Here is a 21096-nt window from a genome sequence, read left to right on the forward strand (position 1 = left end):
CTCAATTCCACAACTCTGGGGAAAAAGACTGAGTGTATTCACCCTAACCATACCTCTCACGATCTTATATACTTCTGTCAGATACCCCCTCAGTCTCCTACGCTGTAAAGAAAAAAGTCCTAGCTGTCCAACGTCTCCCTATAACTCAGTCCCTTGAACATAGATAGAACATAGAACATAGAAAAGTACAGCACAGTACAGGCTCTTCGGCCCACGATGTTGTGCTGTGGAATAAACCTAATCCAAAAATAAAATAACCTAACCTACATTCCCCTCAATTCACTGCTGTCCATGTGCATGTCCAGCAGTCACTTAAATGTCACTAATGACTCTGCTTCCATGACTACCACTGGTAAATTATTCCATGCACTCACAACTCTCTGGGTGAAGAACCTCCCTCTGACGGCTCCTCTATACCTTCCTCCTAACACCTTAAAACTATGACCCCTCATGGCAGTCAATCCTGCCCTGGGGGAAAGTCTTTGACTATCGACTTTATCCATGCCTCTCATTACCTTGTACACCTCGATCAGGTCACCTCTCTTCCTCCTTCTCTCCAGAGAGAAAAGTCCCAGCTCAGTCAACCTCTCCTCGTAAGACAAGCCCTCCAGTCCAGGCAGCATCCAGGTAAACCTCCTTTGCACCCTCTCCAAAGCCTCCACATCTTTCCTATAATAGGGCAACCAGAACTGGACACAATATTCCAAGTGTGGTCTCACCAGGGTTTTGTAGAGCTGCAGCATAACCTCGCGGCTCTTAAACTCGATCCCCCTGTTAATGAAAGCCAAAACACCATATGCTTTCTTAACAACCTTATCCACCTGGGTGGCAACTTTGAGGGAGCTATGCACTTGAACACCAAGATCCTGCTGTTCCTCCACACTGCCGAGAATCCTGCCTTTAATCCTATATTCAGCATTTAAGTTCGACCTTCCAAAATGCATCACTTGGCATTTACCCAGGTTGAACTCCATCTGCCATTTCTCAGCCCAGCTCTGCATTCTGTCAATGTCTCGCTGAAGACTGCAACAGCCCTCGATACTATCAACGGCACCTCTAACCTTTGTGTCATCAGTAAACATACTAACCCATCCCTCAACCTCTTCATCCAAGTCATTTATAAAAACTACAAAGAGCAGAGGCCCAAGAACAGAGCCCTGCACGACACCACTCAGCACTGATCTCCAGGCAGAATACTTACCATCTACAACCACTCTCTGCCTCCTATCAGCCAACCTATTCTGAATCCAGACAGCCAAAACACCCTGTAACCCATACCTCCTGACTTTATGAATGAGCCTGTCATGGAGAACCTTATCAAATGCCTTGCTGAAGTCCATGTACACCACATCCACTGCTCGACCCTCGTCAACCTGTCTTGTGACTTCCTCAAAGAACTCAATAAGATTTGTAAGGCATGACCTGCCCCACACAAAGCCATGCTGGCTCCCTTTAAATCACGCTATGCTTTTCCAAATAGTCATAAATCCTATCCCTCAGAATTCTTTCCAAAACCTTGCTGACCACAGACATAAGACTGACTGGTCTGTAATTTCTGGGGATTTCCCTATTCCCTTTCTTGAAAAGAGGAACAACATTTGCCTCCCTCCAATCCTCCGATATGACTCCCGTGGAGAGTGAGGAAGCAAAGATCTTCACCAGCAGCTTAGCAATCTCCTTTCTCGCTTCCTGGAGCAACCTAGGATAAATCTGGTCTGGCCCTGCGGACTTATCAATCTTAATGTTTGTCAAAATTTCCAGCACGTCAACTTCCTCAATCTTGATCCGTTCAAGCCTGTTTTCCTGCTCCTCAAAGTTGTCATTCACAACAAGGTCCCTTTCCTTAGTGAAAACCAAAGCAAAAAACTTATTTAGGGCTTCCCCTATCTGCTCAGACTCCACGCACAAGTTCTCTATGCTATCCCTGATCGGCCCTACCTTCCCCCTGATCATTCTCTTATTCCTCACGTATGAGTAAAATGCCTTCGGGTTCTCCCTAATCCTTCCTGCCAAGCCTTTTCCGTGCCCCCTCCTGGCCCTCCTCAGTCCACTTTTGAGCTCCTGCCAAGCAAGCCTGTAATCCTCTAAAGCTGTGCTAGACCCTTGCTTCCTCCACCTTACATACGCTGCCTTTTTCTTTTTGACAAGAAGCACCTCTGTACCCGTCATCCAAGGCTCCTTAATCTTACCCCTTCTTACCTGTCTCAGAGGAACAATTTATACATCACTCGCAACAACTGCTCCTTAAACAGCCTCCACATGTCTGCTGTGCCCTTTCTGTGGAACAATTGCTCCTAATCTGTACTTCCCAACTCCTGTCTGATAGCATCACAGTTTCCTTTACCCCAGTTAAATATCTTCCCCTAGTAACTGCTCCTTTCCCTTTCCATGGCTATGGTAAATGTGAGGCTGTTGTGGTCACTGTCGCCAAAGTGTTCTCCCACCACGACATCTGACACCTGTCCTGGCTAATTGCCAAGCACCAAATCCAAAATGGCCTCACCCCTCGTCGGCCTGTCCACATACTGAGTAAGGAAACCCTCCTGAACACACCTGACAAAAACAGCTCCATCCAAACCATCTGCACTAAGGAGGTTCCAATCAATATTGGGAAAGTTGAAGTCACCCATAACAACAACCCTGCTACATTTGCACTTTTCAACAATCTGCCGGCCAATGAGTTCTTCGATCTCCCTACTGCTATTTGGGGGTCTGTAGAAAACCCCCAGTGAGGTGACTGCTCCCTTGCTGTTTCTAACTTCCACCCATACTGACTCAGTCGACAAACCTTCCTCGGCAACTTCAGCCCATACCACCTCAGTAGATGGGACCTCAAAGGTTCTTTCAGCTGCCGTTATACTGTCCTTGACCAACAAAGCCACACCTCCCCCTCTTTTACCACCTTCCCTGACCTTAATGAAAGATCTAAACCCTGGAACCTGCAACATCCATTCCTGACCCTCCTCTACCCCTGTCTCCGAAATGGCCACAACATCGAAGTCCCAGGTACCTATCCAAGCTGCAAGCTCACCTACCTTATTCCGGATCCAAGCTGACTCTTGGAAACATCCTTGTAAATTTCTTCTGCACTCTTTCCAGTTTAATAACATTATTCCTATAGCAAGGTGACCAAAACTGAACTCAATACCCAACGTCATGTGTAACTTCCCAACTTCTCCACTCAATACCCTGACTGATGAAGGCCAGTGTGCAAAAACTTTTCTCACTGCTCTGTCTAACTGTGACTGCACTTTCAGAGAACCATGCACCTGAACTCCAAGGTCCGTCTCTTCTACTACAGTCCTTAAGGCCTTGCCATTTACCATGAAATTCCAACCTGGATTTGACTTGCCAAAATGCAACACCTCACATTTATCTCTATTACACTCCATTTGCCATTTCTCAGTCCATTTCCCGCTGATCAAGATCCTGCTGCAACATTTTCGTTTGTTAACATTTTCATTGCCCAAGAACAGTATCAACACAGCACACAAAAGAGCTGGTGATTTTCCAAAATGGATATTATTGTGGATAATCTGACAGTCTATAGATATGGGTATGCAATGAAAGAAGCCATCAAAGACCACAGTCTAATGACTCCTAAACAAAGTTTGGTACATGAACCTGAAGCTGGACAAGGAAAGATAGAATCGAAAACCTGAATCCGATTACACAAGTCATGTTCTGACAGCAAAGTGACTCCATGCAGATTTTGACAAAGTGAGAACTATAGCAGAGATGCAATGACTAAGCGACATGATGATTTGTTGGGTTTGTGAACAATTTAGCAAAGCTCTTGACTAATTTGCCATCTGAGTGTGAACCACCACTCAAAGGGATGATGGTGTCACAGTGGTAATCATAGAATCGCAGAATCACAGAATCCCCATAGTGTGGAAACAGGCCATTTGGCCAATTGAGTCCATACCAATCCTCTGGAGAGCATCCAACCCAGGCCCACCACTCTAGCCTATCCCTGTAACCTTGTGTTTCTCACGCTAATCCACCTGAACTGCTTATCTATGGACACCAGGTAAATGTTCTGGGGACATGGATTTGAGTCTTGCCATGGCAGGTGGTGAATTTTGAATTGAAGAAAAATCTGGAATTGAAAACCCAGCCTGATAGCAACTATGTAACCATGGTTAATCATTGTTTTAAAACAAAATCTGATGCCCTCATGTTCTTTAAGAAGGAATCTGGTGTCCTTATTTGATCTGGTCTACATGTAACTGTAGACTTATAGCAATATGGCTTACTCTTAGTGATTCCCACATCCCTTGGCCATATTAAAAGAAAATCTCACTACCAAAGATATGCGGTGGTATTAAGGCATAGAACAAGAAACGGCTTTCACTAGAAAAGAACAATTTGTAATGACAACACCCGTGCTGAGGTATTATAATGTCAATGATGAAGTCTGCTTTCAGCCCTTATGTAGCAAGAATACCAGCTGCTGTCACATTCAGGGTATTAACGTAAAATGAATAACTCTCAGATACAGAAGGAGCAGAATCTCCCATTTCCCATGTTTATTTTATCTGACCTGCACATCCCTGGTCACTTTGGGACAATTTAGCACGACCAATTCACCTAACCTGCACATCTTTAAATGAGTATCTTGGAACCTGTATAGAGTATTTGTCACCTCATTTATAAGCAGTGAATGTGAGTGAGCCAATATAAAGCTGCATCCACAGACTCATAGGGACAACAGGGGAAACTATTCCTTCACTGCAGACAGCTGATAAGGAAGATGCAATTTCACCATTCACAGAGTGACTCCAACAGCTCAAGTTCAATTCCCGTACCAGCTGATGTTACCACAGGAAAGGACAAGTACAGTAGATAGTATAGTTGGGGTGGAGGGGATCAATATTTTAATGAGGGAGATCAAAATTGGCCTCACTATGTGAAGAAAATAGGACAGGGCAGATCAATAGATCCCTACATTACCAAGGGAACAGAAGGGATGCAGTTGAGGTTAAACTCAATCAGCCATGATCTTATTGAATGGCAGAACAGGTTCAAATGGCTAAGTAGCCTTTTCTTGTTCATTGTTTGTATGTTTGTTTATTAAGAGGAGTGGACTTGAGCCTAGAGCAGCATCCAAGATATTGTCATGTTTGAACACAAAGTAATCATAGGATACTACAAATTTGGCTTGTAGATAATGTGGGGTTGGTTTGAAATCTAAGCACAGAATCTGAATTCCATTACATAGTGTACATACCTCTCCACCGCCTTCCTATTTACATTATCTAATGAATAGGTTAGGTTCTTCCATGTCGCGCTTAATCAATCTGGCTGAAGGTCCAGCACATAGATGTTACAGAACACTGAGAACAATGGTGTAGAAGGAGAAGCCTCATGTTAGTCACTTAAGCTCCTTGCCTGATCTTTAGAAAAGTATTGAATTTCATGTCACATCAGAAAGATTTCATGAAATTCGATAGAGGTGGTTTCCAGAACTGTCTTGAGCATTCAGCCAAAGTCATTTGGAGTCAATCTTATTTCCTAACCAGTGATAGAAGCAGAGAAAGTAATATTGATATGGCACAAAAAAATAGATTTATGCTGGGTTACAAATGTTCATTTCCAAGCAGTTTGAGGTCAAACCTTGTTTGAAGCTTATAGAATAAATTGATGAATTAATTAAGACAAATTACGTTAACACTTGAATCAAAAACAAAATAAAATTGTGGGCATATTATAATAGTGCTTCATTTTATCTACCCCTTTTAATGTTTAACCTGCTCAACACTGAGTAGCACTTGGTCAACATCTTTACAAAACATAACAAAACTTGAAAGTCCAAAATCCCTAATCGACCCCAAGGTCATTTTGGAGATCCCCGACGCCACCCCCTTGTACTTTGCCCTTAGCACAACTACAACACAATAAATAAAGCATGTAAACATGGTTCAACAATTTATTAAAATATCAAGAAGAATGGATAATTAATTTTGATCACCTATCTGTTTATAAGGCATTTGTGGCACAGTGCTGGAATTGTTGAATTCCAATGTCCAGGCAGTTGAGTAAATATAAAGACTCAATGGCATGAAACCAATGGCCAGGATTGTGGAGCACACCGTCATGGAAATACTGAAAAGCAGAAATGGTTTTTAATTTTAAAACATGAATATATTCATATTAAGATATACACATATTAAAATATATTCAATTCCTGAAGGCCATGTTTTGCACTCAGTTCAATATGATTGACCACTTTCCGACATGGCTGCTGCTGCATGCCAACCCATCATTTGCTTTGGTAACAGATTTAAATGGTCATCAGGAAAGACGAAAGGTCCACCAAAGACATCATTAGATCTCAGTGGAATCTTTCACAGGAATTAGCAGCAAGCATTATTGTTTTGCATTTGATCAAAAAATACAGCCCACTTTGCTTCTGCCAGTTCCATGCCTTAATAAAGCTGATTTTCTGAATTCTTGCTTTCACCAAGGCACTTATCATGACGTGAGAGCAGATTTTAAAAATGCAGGCCATGCTTTATGACTTTCCGATGAATGCTAGCTGAACAGAAAATTACAGTAAACATCCTGTCAGACTTTATTTACAGGGAATGGGCTGATGTTACTAATCTGTTATTCCTAATTAGGTCCACCATCATTTTCTGAGCTCACAGGAAGTACACACCAACCTTTGGTCAGTTCCACATTATTATGTGATAAATGCTATTTTTTCAAAATTTCTGTTCTATTTATCCTGTATTATTTCCTCTTAACTACATGAAGGGGTACAAATCTACTGGTGTTTATAATGCATCAGGTGGCCGTTTGGTCCATAATTTCTGTGTCAGCAATTTGCTGGGGCAATGCCCTCTTTTTTTAAAACCATGAAATTCCTAATTTTGAAATACTTCCCTGCTGTTCCTTAAAATTTGCAATGATCATCTTCTCAATCACTCACTGTGACAAAGCATTCCACACTCGAATAAAACTGTTGAATAAAATGAATTCCCTAATCTTTCTATCCTCATTTTGACAATTTCAGATAGAGATAATCCCCCATTACTCACTCCCCAATTTGAGAAAATAATTCATATTGAGAAAATAATTCATCTTTAAAATCTCAAAACTCCATAATTTCACAAACCTAGAGTAAAGCACCTTCAAATTTTCTGCGCTTCATTGGGAACAGGCACAGTATTTCACTTCTCTTCTCTTACATAAAGTTTATTTCTGGCCTCACCCTGGCAAATTTATACTTTGAGCTCCTTATGCCTTTAATGTCCTTGTTATAAAGCAGCACCCAAAAACTTGTAGTCAAGCAATATCGCATTTATTCATCATTTCTTATTTATTTTTGTACGCATACTCCCATTTATAAAGTCAAAATTTATTTTGTCTTCATAATAGTTTCACCAATGTATACTTTTAGGTAATTTTGTCTTTGAACCCCTCTGTCTTTCAGTGCCTCATTCCTCTGCAATGTTTTTCTACTGAATTTGCACTCCCATCTTCTATCAGATTAAGTCAAAATATCATTTTAACAATAAACAATTAACAGCAAGAAGGTGGAAATATCATCAAAAATTATTACATCAGGCAAACTTGGAATTCTCAGCTATTGTGCAGATTGTAAATGCCAAGCTTTTCCTGCCCTGTATTGACAGTGTAGCCCCTTATTTTCAGGCCAATCCTTTAATTTGCCTGAGAAATTCTATTTTGTAAAATTAATCTTATAACATATATTTCCTTGCAATCCCTTCAAAGAGAAGCCAACATCCTTGACATTTGAAACTGACTATCATAATTCTTCATTCTTGCAGCTTTGAGTTTTATTGCAGAATAAACTATGGGAACATGCAGTCTCAAAACTGATATTCTTACCCTTCCACACAACATTGTTTACCCACATTTTTCTTTTGCTTCTGCTATATTGATATGTAACATATTGTAGCATGTTCCTGGAAGTAAAACACAGTACTTCATGTATCATAATTTCTATTCATCATTGTCTGGCAGTTGAAAGTAAAATTATATTTCTGGTATGATTTGTCTTTCAGATAAGCTGATAAATTGAGGGTCCTCTGACATTATTATGATGAAAAGTAGGTGAATTATCCCCAAATCTCTCGTTTATATTCTGTGGTGTTGAATATTGAAAAGGCCTATTAGTTAGCATAGGAATCAACATGCACAAAGTTCCATGCCTTATGACAGTAGGTGCACACCTGGCATTGGGCCCACACTGAAGCGATATTCACAGCAATGAAATTTAACCTTCTCATCTTAAAACACATCTGCACCTCCTAAATCAGAGGCAAATTCTGGTTTTGGCAGGGTCTGGAAGTGACTGGCTGAAAGTTTCTAAGTAAATGCAATGTGGCAACAATGGCTGCAAGTTTCCAGATGGAATTCTGGATGCCTTCAAACTGGAGGCAAAAGAAGCCCAGAGCCCATCGTTGTACAGGGATCCAGGAAGCCATCCATACCTGGAGAAGCAGATGGATATAGAAAGTTAAGGCTAGATTTGACGTACCGGAGGATCTTGGGATTCGAATCCATAGCTCGTGAAAGTGGCCACGGAATTAGATAGGGTAGTAAAGAAGGCGTATGGCCTGCTTACCTTTATTGTTTGGGGAACTGAATATAAGAGTCAGGATGTCAGATTGCACATTTATAAGACTTTGATTAGGCCGCACTTACAGTATTGCATTCAGTTCTGGTCACCACATTCCACAAAGAATGTGGAGACTTCAGAGAGGATGCAGAAGAGGTTTACCAGGATGCTGCCTGGATTAGAGGGCATGAGTTATAAGGAGAGGCTGGAAAAATTTGGGCTGTGTTCTCTTTAGCAGTGGAGACTGAGGGGAGTCTTGAAAGAAGTCTAAAAGATCATGAGAGGCATAGATATGGTTGATAGTCAGAATCCTTTCCCCAGAGTATAAATGTCTAATTTTCGGGGGCATCCCTTTATGGTGAGAGTGGGCAAGTTCAAAGGAGACGTGAGGGGCAATTTTTTTACACAGAGAGTGGTAGGAGTCTGGATTGCACTGCTTGGGAGGTGACGGAGGCAGATACGATAAGGGCATTTAAGGGACTTTTACATAAGCACACAAATATGCAAGGTATGGAGGGATATGGACCAATGGCAGGCAGAAGTGATTAGTTCCATTTGGTGTCATGTTTGGCGCAACATTGTGGGCTGAAGTGCCATTCCTATGCTATACGGTTCTGTGTTCTCTGATATTAATCCAAGAAATTGACCCAAAGGACCTGGATTTAGTGCCATAGAAGTTCATGAGGCTCAGTAAGATCATTGAATATAATTTCCTATGCATTGAACATCCTCCAAATTGGAGCTCCACATTGTAAGCTACAACAACTCGAACTCTTTGGGGGTCAATCAGTCGGATAGTTGGCGTGGATCAGATTAGTACCATCAACTTGTTATTCAGCCTCAATTCCCACCAGGATGGATTTGTAATCTTCCTCCTTACCCTACCTTGGTGGATGCATGAAACTCTTTAAACTGCATTTGTACAGAGAGCTCAAGAACTTTTCTGTCAACTACTTCAGTCCTTCTTCCAAGAAAATTCAACTGAATTTGTCAGGAATGGCTTTTACAAGTCCATGCTGGATCTTGTTGTTCAATTGAACATTTCCAGGGTGTTTAGTTACTTGATCTGAAAACAGTTGGGTTTAGATAAATTGGGAGGTTAACTGAAAACAAAATGAAACAGTGACCTAACCCATCTTGAACTGTTCACTTTGGGTTTTAACAGACGCATATGAGGAGTGAGACATCCACCCACTCTCAAGAGGCAGATCAGTCATTGAAATGTTTGAAAGTGGTTGCTTATATCCCTCTGTTTAACAAGGTATCTGCTTTTAGTCCATGTAGGCATCAATGCTCTCTAATACATCATCCCTAATGTCCAATTTCTTCATTGCTTCACCCCTAAAATCTTCATCACTGATACTGCTGATCTCCTCTTGAGCTGCCCCAGTAATGGTGTCCCAATTGCTTCTGAACAAGGGAGAAATTTCTGCCTCCTGAAATGTAAGCAGCAAACTCTAGAGCAGAACCAACTACAAAGATCTCTGTCTCAGTGAACATTTTGTAGAACTTTTAGGTTTATACCTGACTTTTATTTGGACACAGGTCTGATTTGAAGATCCAGTCAATTCTGCAGATGTTAGCATTTCAATCTCGTCGACAGGAAATAGACTAGCCTGTGAGACATCGTCACATTTTATCCTTTGAGTTTGGCTCAACACAGAGTTTATTTTTCTTTTTAGTTATAAACCACATCTGGGCAAAACTGAATAGTTTTATCTGTCATGTAAATGCTTGTGCTGTGGATTAAGGGAAAGTAATTTAATTCCAAATATTAATTTGGCCATAAACGAGTTTTGCCATTTATTGTAAGAATAAGTTGGTTTATGAGAAAGAAATTGTTTTTAAGTTAATAACAAAAGCTTGATATACATGTCTTCTCTATAATGACACAAAATTAACTATTCTGGTGATTAAATGAAACTTAAACTCTTTTGAAAAGGAATAATAGGGCATGATTAGCAATGTAAGAATTGTAATAGCTTCACAGAGCACCAGTCAAATTTTCCCTAGTTTTCAAACCAATATTTAACTTGCGACCAATATTACTAGAACAGATTTCCTTATAATTATTACATTGCACACATTGGGAAGTGTGGATGTACAAGGGATCTTGTATACCAGTCAACAAAAGTAGACAGGCAGATTCAGCAAGCAATTAAAGGGAAATAACATTTTGGTCTTCATTGCAGGAGAATTTAAGTTCGGATGTAGGGATGTCTTACTGCAATTAAAGAGGGCCTTGCTGAGACTGCACCTGGAGTATTGCATGCAGTTTTGGTTTCCCTTTTTGAGAAAGGATATACTTGAAGTATACAAAGTGCAGCGAATGTTCAGTAGGTTGATAGCAGGTATGGTAAGACTTTGCCATGTGGAGAGATTGGTTCAACTAGAGTTTAGAAGAATGAGAGGGAATCCAATTGGAACATATAAAATTCAAACAGATGTTGGACAGACTAGGTGCTAGAAGGATACTTTCTCTGGTGGCAGAGACAACTCTGGATACTGGGTAGACCACTTAGGACCAAGATGGTGAAAATTACTTCACTCAAAAAGTAGTGAACTTGTGGAATTCTGTACCACAAAAGACTGTGGAGGCCAATTTACCAAATGACTTTGGAATGAATAACTGTTGAAGATGAGATGGCAGTCACAAAGAATTAATAATAATCAGTTGATGTCACACTGCTATAAATTGAGGTCAGATTGGAGGTTCTTTACCCTAAACTATGTCAGAGGATTAGAAAGGTATGGTTCTAAAATGTTCAGCGGTGCTATACAAAGAATTGTTTTCATTTTACTGGATCTAATTCAGCTGCTTTTGTAGTCTGGCCATTATTAAGTTACTGATGGCTCTCTTGTTGCTAACAATTGCAGATAAGGATGAAAGCAAAGGCATTTATTGTCAAATGACATTCACTTTCACTTTGAGTAAACAAGGAACACTATGAACTGAAGGCAGAGAAATAACAAAATAAAACTTTGGATGGTGTAATGATAATGCGATTGTTTAAAGTTTTGAAACAATTTTTCAGAAATGGTGCATTTGAAGTATACTCACATTCTCCCATATTTCAGATCACGCTATAAGAGGAAGTCCTGATTTTCGAGCTATATATGATCATATGTAAAAAGCAACACTAACTTCCAGTTAATCGTGAAGTCTACGGGGATACAAGGAAAAAGGAAGGAAATGTGACCAACTGGCTGAGATTTCAACGAACCAACAGAGAAGAAATGGGCCAAATTGTTTGTTTCATTCCTATAAGAATTTTGATTTTATGCTTAGATCCCTTATGGCAATACCTATATAACATGGATTTTTTGCAACTTTACACAAGCAGATAATTCCATCGCTGTCCTGATGCTGTCACTGAGTATATAATTTGTCAAGCTTGGAAAAAGGTCATGCAAAGCGCCTTATGTAAATATTATCAAAGTAAATGCAGGTCATTTTTGAATTAAGGAAATAAAGTAAGATACTGACAACAAGGTGTAGAGCTCGATGAACACAGCTGGCCAAGCAGCATCAGAAGAGCAGGAGGGCTGACGTTTCGGGCCTAGACCCTTCTTCAGAAAAGTTTTTTTCTTTTTTTTCTGCAGTTCCTACTATCTCCAAGATACTAATGAAGTTAATAGAACATAGAGGTAGACTTAACCAGCTTATCACCACAGTTAAGTCATTAATATTATGCAATAAGGCTATGCAGGGAAGAAAAGAGCATGCATAAAGACTGGAAAGTGAGGAGAAAGCCAAAATCACTTACCTGAGATCCATATCCCCATCAGTCCAGTAGCTCATTACATTTGAAATAATTCCTCCAGGACACGAGCCCATAATGATCACAGCAATTGCTGAAAGAGGTTTTAGCTTAAAAAAAATTGCAAGGATAAATGCAATGAGAGGCATAAACCCAAACTGACAAACTACGCCCACAGCTAGTGTCCAGGGTCTTCTTAGGTGAGCCCATAGCTTTTTCAGCTCAATAGTGCAGCCCATGGAAATCATGATCAACAGGAGTGCTGCAAGAAACGGTAACCTTATGGTGTTCATCAGAATCTCAGCATTAGTGTTATTTTGATTCAACCCTACAACACTAGTTGTACTGTGTTCTGGACTGCTTGAGAAATGTTCCATTTTCACTTTTACAGCGAAACAAGTCTGGGAATCCACAGCAGAATGTGAACTTCTATTCTTTTGGATTTAAGTATTATGGGGAAACACCCAGGCACAGTTTCTACGTAAGCCTGGAGTGTATGTTGGTATTGGACAGAGCAAATTTAGTGCAAACATTGTACTATTAACCTCTTAAGGACTAAAACTGTTGTTTTCCAGATTTACTTCAAAACAAGAATTCGCATCTGATTAATTAATATAAAAAGAGTATAATCAAGTAGAGAAATGGACTGGTATCAATTATACAAGCCATAGCAATTTTCAACTATCCATTTGTGTTTCATATGGGTGTGAATCTATAGCAATTGACTTCATTAATAGTAGCCCTGTATGGCTGAATGTTGATGTTCTTGCCAGTTTCTGATGTGTTTGTCAGTACACTTTATTTGGTTTGTTATTGAAACCAACATTCTACAAAAATTTTCAAAAATTGTGCATGTGTGTCACAGAGTACATGTAAGTTAGTCCTGAGGACTGCCATTTGAGTGGTTTTTCATTGATCAGTGAGAGAGACTAGTGGTTTGATTTTTCTTTTCATACCCAGAGGTGCTATTGCACACAATTGAGCCCCTTCCCAACAACCAAATCACTGTGGCTTTTTCATTTTTTAAAACTACTAACCACCACCAATAAAATAAACATGTAACCAATTAGATGTTTGCAAGCAAACCCCAGCCCACAATGGGCAAATGCAAACCATCAAAAGTGAAGGTGCAGTTATGGAGAACAATGGATTAGATCAAAATGCAGTTAGAGAGGGGCTGGTAGTTTGTTAAATATGAGTGATGATTAGAAGATATCTCACTGATACTAAGCAACATTAGGTGATCATAAAGTTTCTTCTGACATTGCTGCCATCTGCCAAGTCAGATCAGATTTTACACACTGACATTTGCTGTTGTTATACAAGGTAATGGTAAGCGCCCACGTGGCACAGTGGTAGTATCCCTTCCTTTAAACCAGAAGGCCCGGGTTTGAGTCCCACCTGCTCCAGCGGTGTACAATAACATGTCTGAACAGGTTGGTAGGAAAATATCTACAAGGTAATGGTACTGAAAGGATTCATATTCAAGACTGCATAAATCATCTAATAAACTCATTGGTCGGAGAGTGAAGAGTCTAGCTTGAAATCAAGATAGGATCAGATGTGTCACCTCTTGTTCATGGTAGTGTTAGTAACTGTGTCTAATACATGTCTAATAAGCAATAAATTACATATTGTTAAGGTTCTGAGGAAGGGTCACGAGACCTGACATGTTAACTCTGATTTTCCTTCACAGATGCTGGCAGTCCTGTTGAGCTTTTCGTGAAACTTCTGTTTTTACAGCATCCGCAATTTTTTCTGTTTTTGAGATGGGACATGATTCAGATTTAGCTTCCAGCTCAAATTAAACTACTTGGTTAAAAAATTTGCAAATCTCTTCAACTTTTTCACAAAGGAATAAAGAACAATTTCGTAAACAGACAGTCCACAAAGAATTTTACCCCAGGTTTTCCCAACCTTTCATAAATAATCCTTGGAGTATTCACTGGTTGGAAGTGTAACTTCCTCTCCTCCCTCAGATGTGAGTACTGCCACAGAAATGTTTTAGTCTTTCTGATTGGTTGACAGCTGTAAATCCCAGCAGCACCACAGTGAGTAGTAGGTATTGTTGGACCTACAAGCAGTCCCTCTTGGTGGAGACACTGGAGCAGGGAGGGAGAACCCAGTGGAAGATATACAATATGACAAGGGGTCCAGTTAAAGTACATTGTATTTTCTCTAAAACCACAATAAATCATTTGTGAAATTTGGAGACCATGATGTGTGTCAGTATTATTCAGTTCTTATCAATGTTTTCCAAAGATTCATCTTTAGATTCTATGTTCTATTGCTCTTAAGAAAAAAAAATCCAGTTACCCTTTCCAGAGCCTTATTAACTGAAGATTTTATCTTTAATATTTTGTGAATCTGTATTTTCAAATCCCTGTTTTTCACAACAATGAATCTATTTCTATTCAGAATGTAATTCCTGCTCTTTGTTTCACTAAAATACATCACCTTACAGTTACTACTATTGAATTTTATCTGCTACTTAATAGCTGCATTTTTTATCAGACACCCTGAAAACATTGCTGACAAAACATGAAGGTGAGAAGTTATACTCAAAGTGCAGTGCCATTTGGGTAGGTCACAACTTAAACTCAGACTTGTCTCCAATCAAAAGCCATGGATTGAAGCTTAAATGTGGTTTATTGAGGAAAAAAAATCGCTAAACATACAATACAATGTTAACAACAGAAGTCAGATCAGCTGGGAGTCTGCAGTTAGAAGTGCAGCTCTCCCACAAGACTGTCCTAGTTGCATGTCTGAAGTCTATAGGGTCATCTCTCAAAAGGTCTGCACACAGTTCATTAATTTCCAGCAATATTAATCTTCAGTTTTATTCATTTTGGATGTCGTGTCAGTGTCCCCTCTTTCGGCACTGGTGGGGTTTCAATCCATTGATTGTTCTGCATTTCGAAAATCTTCCCCAGTCTCAAGGAGTTAATGGTTCTTTCAACTTCGACTGCTGATGAATAAAAATATAATTCTCGTTATAATGTGTTTGGATCTCAGCATGGTCCTTCACGGTATTATTGATCATCGGATATAAAACTATGTGCAAACACATGCCTCAAATAACCTGAAAAGAAAGATTGGATGAATCCAGAATGAAATGTGCAAAAGTAACAATTATCTCTTTAATCAGTATTTTACAAACACATTGCCAAAAATCTCCATTTTGGAATTACAATACTGGTTAAAAATCAATTTCTGCTATGGCCCAGGGTGGTTACTTGATTTGGTTGTGATTTATTATAGTCACATGTACCTAATTACAGTGAAAAGCTTTGTTTTGCAAGCAGTACAGGAAGATGGTAGCAAAAAAGGACATAAAGATCAGAAGGTGATCTGCATATTCTTGTCACCTCGTTATCTATGCAAGTGAAATATCATGCAAGTGACACAGTGAATCACATGGAGTGAGCGATCAGGAAGTTTATGCCACTGATGGTGAGCATCAAGGATCAAAGGTTTTGTCACCACATTTAAAAATCAGCTGGAAAATGCTTCCCTGTCTGCAAGCTAAGAGTTTCAAAGCAGCCTGCATTGGGGGACTCCCAATATCCCTGAAGGTGCAGCGGTAGAAACAGAAGCTTGGCCTGTCATTCAGTAATGCTACCTTGGAGATTCTGTTGGTTGTCATGCAGAAAAGAAAGGAGGCTCTCTTCCCAGATAATGGCACCAATATGCTTCCCCCAACAGTGGATCTCAACAGTGCATCTGAATACAGTGCCAGAAGAAAATGACCGATCCACTGTTGCTGTGATTGAAGGTCAGTGGCACTACTTTCCTCTCTGATAGCTCACACTCACAGAGGCATTATTCCGTCTAACCCTGCCAGTATACAATGTCATGACTCACTGGTATATTGCACTGGAAATCAAGCCCCTCTATTCCCAGAGTTGCCACAAATGTGGCAAGATTTAACCAAACTGTCCAAGCTCCACAGATTACCTGACCGCCAATTCCATTTTAAAGAAAACACTCACTGGCTTTCTGTATTTAATAAGAAAACAGCTGTTTAGCACAAACAAGATAACAAAGTGTGAAGTTGGATGAACACAGCAGGCCAAGCAGCATCTCAGGAGCACAAAAGCTGACATTTCGGGCCTAGACCTTTCATCTGAGAAGGGGATGAAGGGTCTAGGCCCGAAACATCAGCTTTTGTGCTCCTGAGATGCTGCTTGGCCTGTTGTGTTCATCCAGCTTCACACTTTGTTATCTTGGATTCTCCAGCATCTGCAGTTCCCATCATCTCTGATCACAATTTTAACCTCACTGAGAAGCCTCTTCCAGGAATGCCTAACCTGAAGAAGTTACCCTCCTCCCTCCGGACCAACCTCAGGGAATCTCTCTCCCACTGCAACTCTCTTGTAATCTCCTCTCCACCTATCTTCTCCTTTATCCATCTTCAGTCTGCCTCCTCCTCTCTCCCTATTTATTTCAGAACCCTCTCCCCATTCCCCTCTCTGAGGAAGGGTCTAGGCCCAAAACATCAGCTTTTGTGCTCCTGAGATGCTGCTTGGCCTGCTGTGTTCATCCAGCTCCACACTTTGTTATCTTGGATTCTCCAGCATCTGCAGTTCCCATTATCTCTGTTTACCACAAACAGTTTGTTTTTAACCAATGGCAGAAAAGAAACACAAATTGCTAACTTTTACTTCTGCACTCACAGAAGGGGGAAACAGACAGAGAGAGGAGAAGAGAGAGAGAAAGATGAGAGAAGAAGAGATTTGGGTACTTAGCCCTTAAAGGTAGATTTTTTTTAACAATAAAGGAATTAAGGGATACGGTGAGAATGCGGGTAAGTCGATCTGAGTCCACGAAAAGACCAGCCATGATCTTATTGCATGGCGGAGCAGGCTTGAAGGGCTGAACGGCCTACTCCTGCTCCTAGTTCTTATGTCTCTTATAGTTTGGATGTTTTTGTTGTCTTATCCAAACACAAAGAACCAGTCAAGAAATCATTACCAGGCTGACTACATCTGAAGATGCAAAACTGGTCCTGGTTGAAAAACCCAATCACAAGTCACACCTACCATTCCTCCTCCTCCTCCTCAAACCCTACGATGTGGTGACGTAAACTGTTCTAAAGTCAATGGCTTCATTATTAAGATGTAAAATAAAAACAAAGTGCGGGTGTAACTCAGCAAATCTGATGGCATCTGTGGCGAGGGAAATGAGTTAGTTACGTTTTGGCTTTTCTTCCGAAGATTTTCCAGCATCCACAATTACTTGATTTTATCTTACTGTCAGGATGTAGCTGTGTTTCCTAGCTTGCAGTTATGATATTTTGCCTACTTTCAACAAAGCACAGCAGTTGTTTTTGGAAGAAAGCTGGCTAGCTAAGCCAGACCATCAGAATATCCCCTTCTCCCAGCTCCCTACAATGACTCTGGCTTTTTATGAACATATAAAAGGTAACCACAAAGGAATAAAAAAAGCTAGTCCATCAAATCAGTCCCTGCAATCTACAGAGACCATCAACTCTGTCTCCTCTAGCCTTCCGGGATCCAACCTCCACCATCTCCTGGGACAGCCAAAAGAAAATTTCTAAAAATAAAAATAAAACTAAAATAGAAAAACTGTGGTAAATTTTCTTATCAACCCTAGACGGCAATCAAACAAAGAGACCACAGTGACTGATATCACTGGTTTCAGCAAATCAATCTACCCTCTATATGCCAGAATATCACGATTTATTCAAATGTAGAACATTTTTTAAAAGTTCTTCCTCAGGGGAATAGTCAGTTTCCAGGTGAATTAACAAAGCACAAAGGGTGCATGATAGCAAAGTGTGGAGCTGGATGAACACAGCAGGCCAAGCAGCATCTCAGGAGCACAAAAGCTTTTGTGCTCCTGAGATGCTGCTTGGCCTGCTGTGTTCCTCCAGCTCCACACTTTGTTATCTTGGATTCTCCAGCATCTGCAGTTCCCATTATCACTGATACAAAGGGTGTATGGATACTTTTTGCCGTCCAGTAACGAGGTTGTTGACTTGCTCGCCAAGATGGCTTGTTTTTGTTCAGTTGTTTCATCACCACTCTAGGTAACATCAGTGAGACCTCTGATGAAGCGATGTTATTGTATTCCACTTGGAATTTATACTGTCCTGTCCATCATCGTGAGTGCTGTCCTTTCCGGTTTTGATTTGTATGGGTTTGTATATGGAGTCCAATTCTATATGTTTGTTTCTTGCATTGTGGGTAAAGGACCATGCCTCGAGAAATGTGTGTCTATGGTTGGCTTGGGCTACTATAATTGCGTTGTCTCAGTTAAACTGATGGCCTTCATTGACCGAGTGTACTGATACTAAGAAAAGTTCATCATATTGTTTTGCTGCTAGTTGATGTTCATCTATTCTGATGGCTAATTTGCTTCTTGTCTGTCCAATGTAATGTTTGTGGCAGTCATTGCATGGTATTTTGTAAACTATGTTGACTCTGCATGTTGTGGAAATAGAATCTTTAATCCTTGTGAGTACTTGTCATAGATTGGCTGTGGGCTTGTGGGCTACCATGATCCTTAGTGGTCTTAGGAGTCTCATTGTCAGTTCTATTGTGTTCTTGACGGAGTGTGTTAGGGCATACTGTGTCCTCTTGTTGTTATCTATTTCGTAGGTACATCCAATCATAGTGAAGATTTTGTATAAGGTACTCTTTCTCCTTCCTACATAGTTTTGATGTGTTGCAGTGAGTTTTGGCCTGTTTAAACAGTGTCCTAACACTGCTTTGTTTGTGGATGTTGGGGTGGTTGCAGTGGGAGTTGAGGATTTGGTCAGTGTGCGTTGCTTTCCTATATACTGAGATTTGGAATTCCTCGTTGATCATACGTTCAACTCTGACATCCAGAAACAGAAGCTGATTGTTGTTTTGTTCTTCTCTCGTGAATTTATTCCCCGTGAATGTTGATGGGGTGGTGGGGTCTCTTCTAGTTTGTTGTGTTTAATAATGACAAATGTGTCGTCCACATACCAGATCCACAGTTTAGGTTAAATGCGGGAGACAGTAGTGCATTCCAGTCTTTGCATGACTGCCTCTACAATGAGTCCTGATATGGGTGGCCCCATGGGCGTGCCATTGATCTGTTTGTATACTTGACCATTAAAGACGAAGTGTGTAGTGAGGCATAAGTCTAGCAGCTTTTGTATATTGTCACTGCTGATGGAGCTGCTGGTCAGCATTCCTGTAGTAATGTGGCCAGTATTTCATTGGCTCGTGGGATGTCAATTGAGGTGAATAATGCAATGATGCCAAAGGAAATCATAATCTTGTCATTGCTGATTTTTATGTTCTTGAAGGTATTGAAGAATTCTTAAGTTGAGTGGAATGGGGTGATCCATTGACTAGGTGTTTCAGTCTCTGTTGTAGGTCCTTGGCCAGTTTGTGGATTATAATGTTCTTGTCTTTCTTGAGTTTGTCTAGTGCTTTTCTCTCCAATGTGTTCAGGGTGCCCCATTCATTCCTTCGGTTCCTCAGCTTCCACAGCAACTACTCCAATGTCCACAAACAAAGCTGTATTAGGACACTATTTAAACAGGACACCACTCACTGGAACGTGCCAGAATACACAGGAAAGAGAAAGAGCACCTCTACAAAATCTTTGCTATGAGTGGATATCCCCGCAACTTCATCCACAGTTGCCTACTAAACAGACAACAAGAAGACAAAGTATGCCTTAACACATTGGCCACATTGCCCTACATATCAGAACTGACAACGAGACTCCTAAGACCACTAGGAATCATGGTGGCACACGAGCCCACAGCCACTCTACAACAAACACTCACATGGATTAAACACCCCATTTCCACAACATGCAGAGCCAATGTAATTTACAAAATACCATGCAATGACTGCCACAAACATTACATCAGACAGACAGGAAGGGAACTAGCCATCAGAATACATGAACATCAGCCAGCAGCAAAACGACTCAACAAGCTTTCCCTAATATCAGTACACTCGGACAACGAAGACCATCAGTTTAACAATGTAACTGTAGTAGCCCAAGCCAAACACAGACACACATGGGGATTCCAAGAGGCATGGTTCTCCACCCATACTTCAATCAACAACATGTTGAATGAGACCCATATACAAGCCTATGCAGAACAAAACCGAAAATTACACCACTCACCATAACGGACCAGACAGTGTAAGTTCCAAGTGGAGTAGAATAACACTGCTTCATCGGAGGCGTCACTGATCATGTTACCTAGCATGGTGATGAAACGTCTGAATGAAAACAAGCCAGCTCAGCGAGCAAGTCAACCTGAGCTACAAATCTAAGCTATAACCTTAAGCTGTCTGGTAATCTTCTGGGACACCCTTCAAGGGTGAGAAAAGAATCTTTAACCGTATCGGCACAACCAGAATTGTGTTGTCAGTGTGTGTTGTGCATCTGTACATGTGTGTCTGTATTGGGTGAGGGGAGAGGTGGCCAATGTGAAGCAACCTTGTACCTTATTTCAGAGTTATCCCGCTGGTGGAGTAGCCAGGAGAACTGCCTCAGGCTTAGCCTGCCTCTAATAGGAGGCTGAGGGTTAAGCTACAAAAAGTGAAGTCCTGAAGAAGTACCTTTTGCTCCTTTTGGTTGGAAGTTGGATAGATTGAAAGCCCTCAGCTGATAACGCTTCTGTATTTGCATCCATTCATCATTGTAAATGAAGCACACAGGGAGGTTAAACTAGAATGTTCAGAAAATTTCCAGCTAAATGAATAAAAATTAAAGAGAGCA

At 40.6% G+C, this 21096-nt stretch overlaps 1 protein-coding gene across 1 annotated transcript in view; it reads right to left on the reverse strand.

Moving 5' to 3' along the window:
• The window catches only part of LOC125457647 (sodium-dependent organic anion transporter-like), a 62154-nt gene extending 49388 nt beyond the window's left edge, over nt 1-12766 (reverse strand). Inside the window, exons 1-2 of the mRNA XM_048542179.1 lie at nt 12361-12766; nt 5975-6108 (exon numbers count right to left, since the gene is read on the reverse strand). Coding sequence (XP_048398136.1) covers nt 5975-6108; nt 12361-12731 — 505 coding nt within the window. The 5' untranslated portion in view covers nt 12732-12766. The remainder of the gene's footprint in view (nt 1-5974; nt 6109-12360) is intronic.
• Nucleotides 12767-21096: the final 8330 nt, after the last annotated feature.

This window comes from Stegostoma tigrinum, chromosome 1 (genome assembly GCF_030684315.1).
Source record: "Stegostoma tigrinum isolate sSteTig4 chromosome 1, sSteTig4.hap1, whole genome shotgun sequence".
Classification (NCBI taxonomy): domain Eukaryota; kingdom Metazoa; phylum Chordata; class Chondrichthyes; order Orectolobiformes; family Stegostomatidae; genus Stegostoma; species Stegostoma tigrinum.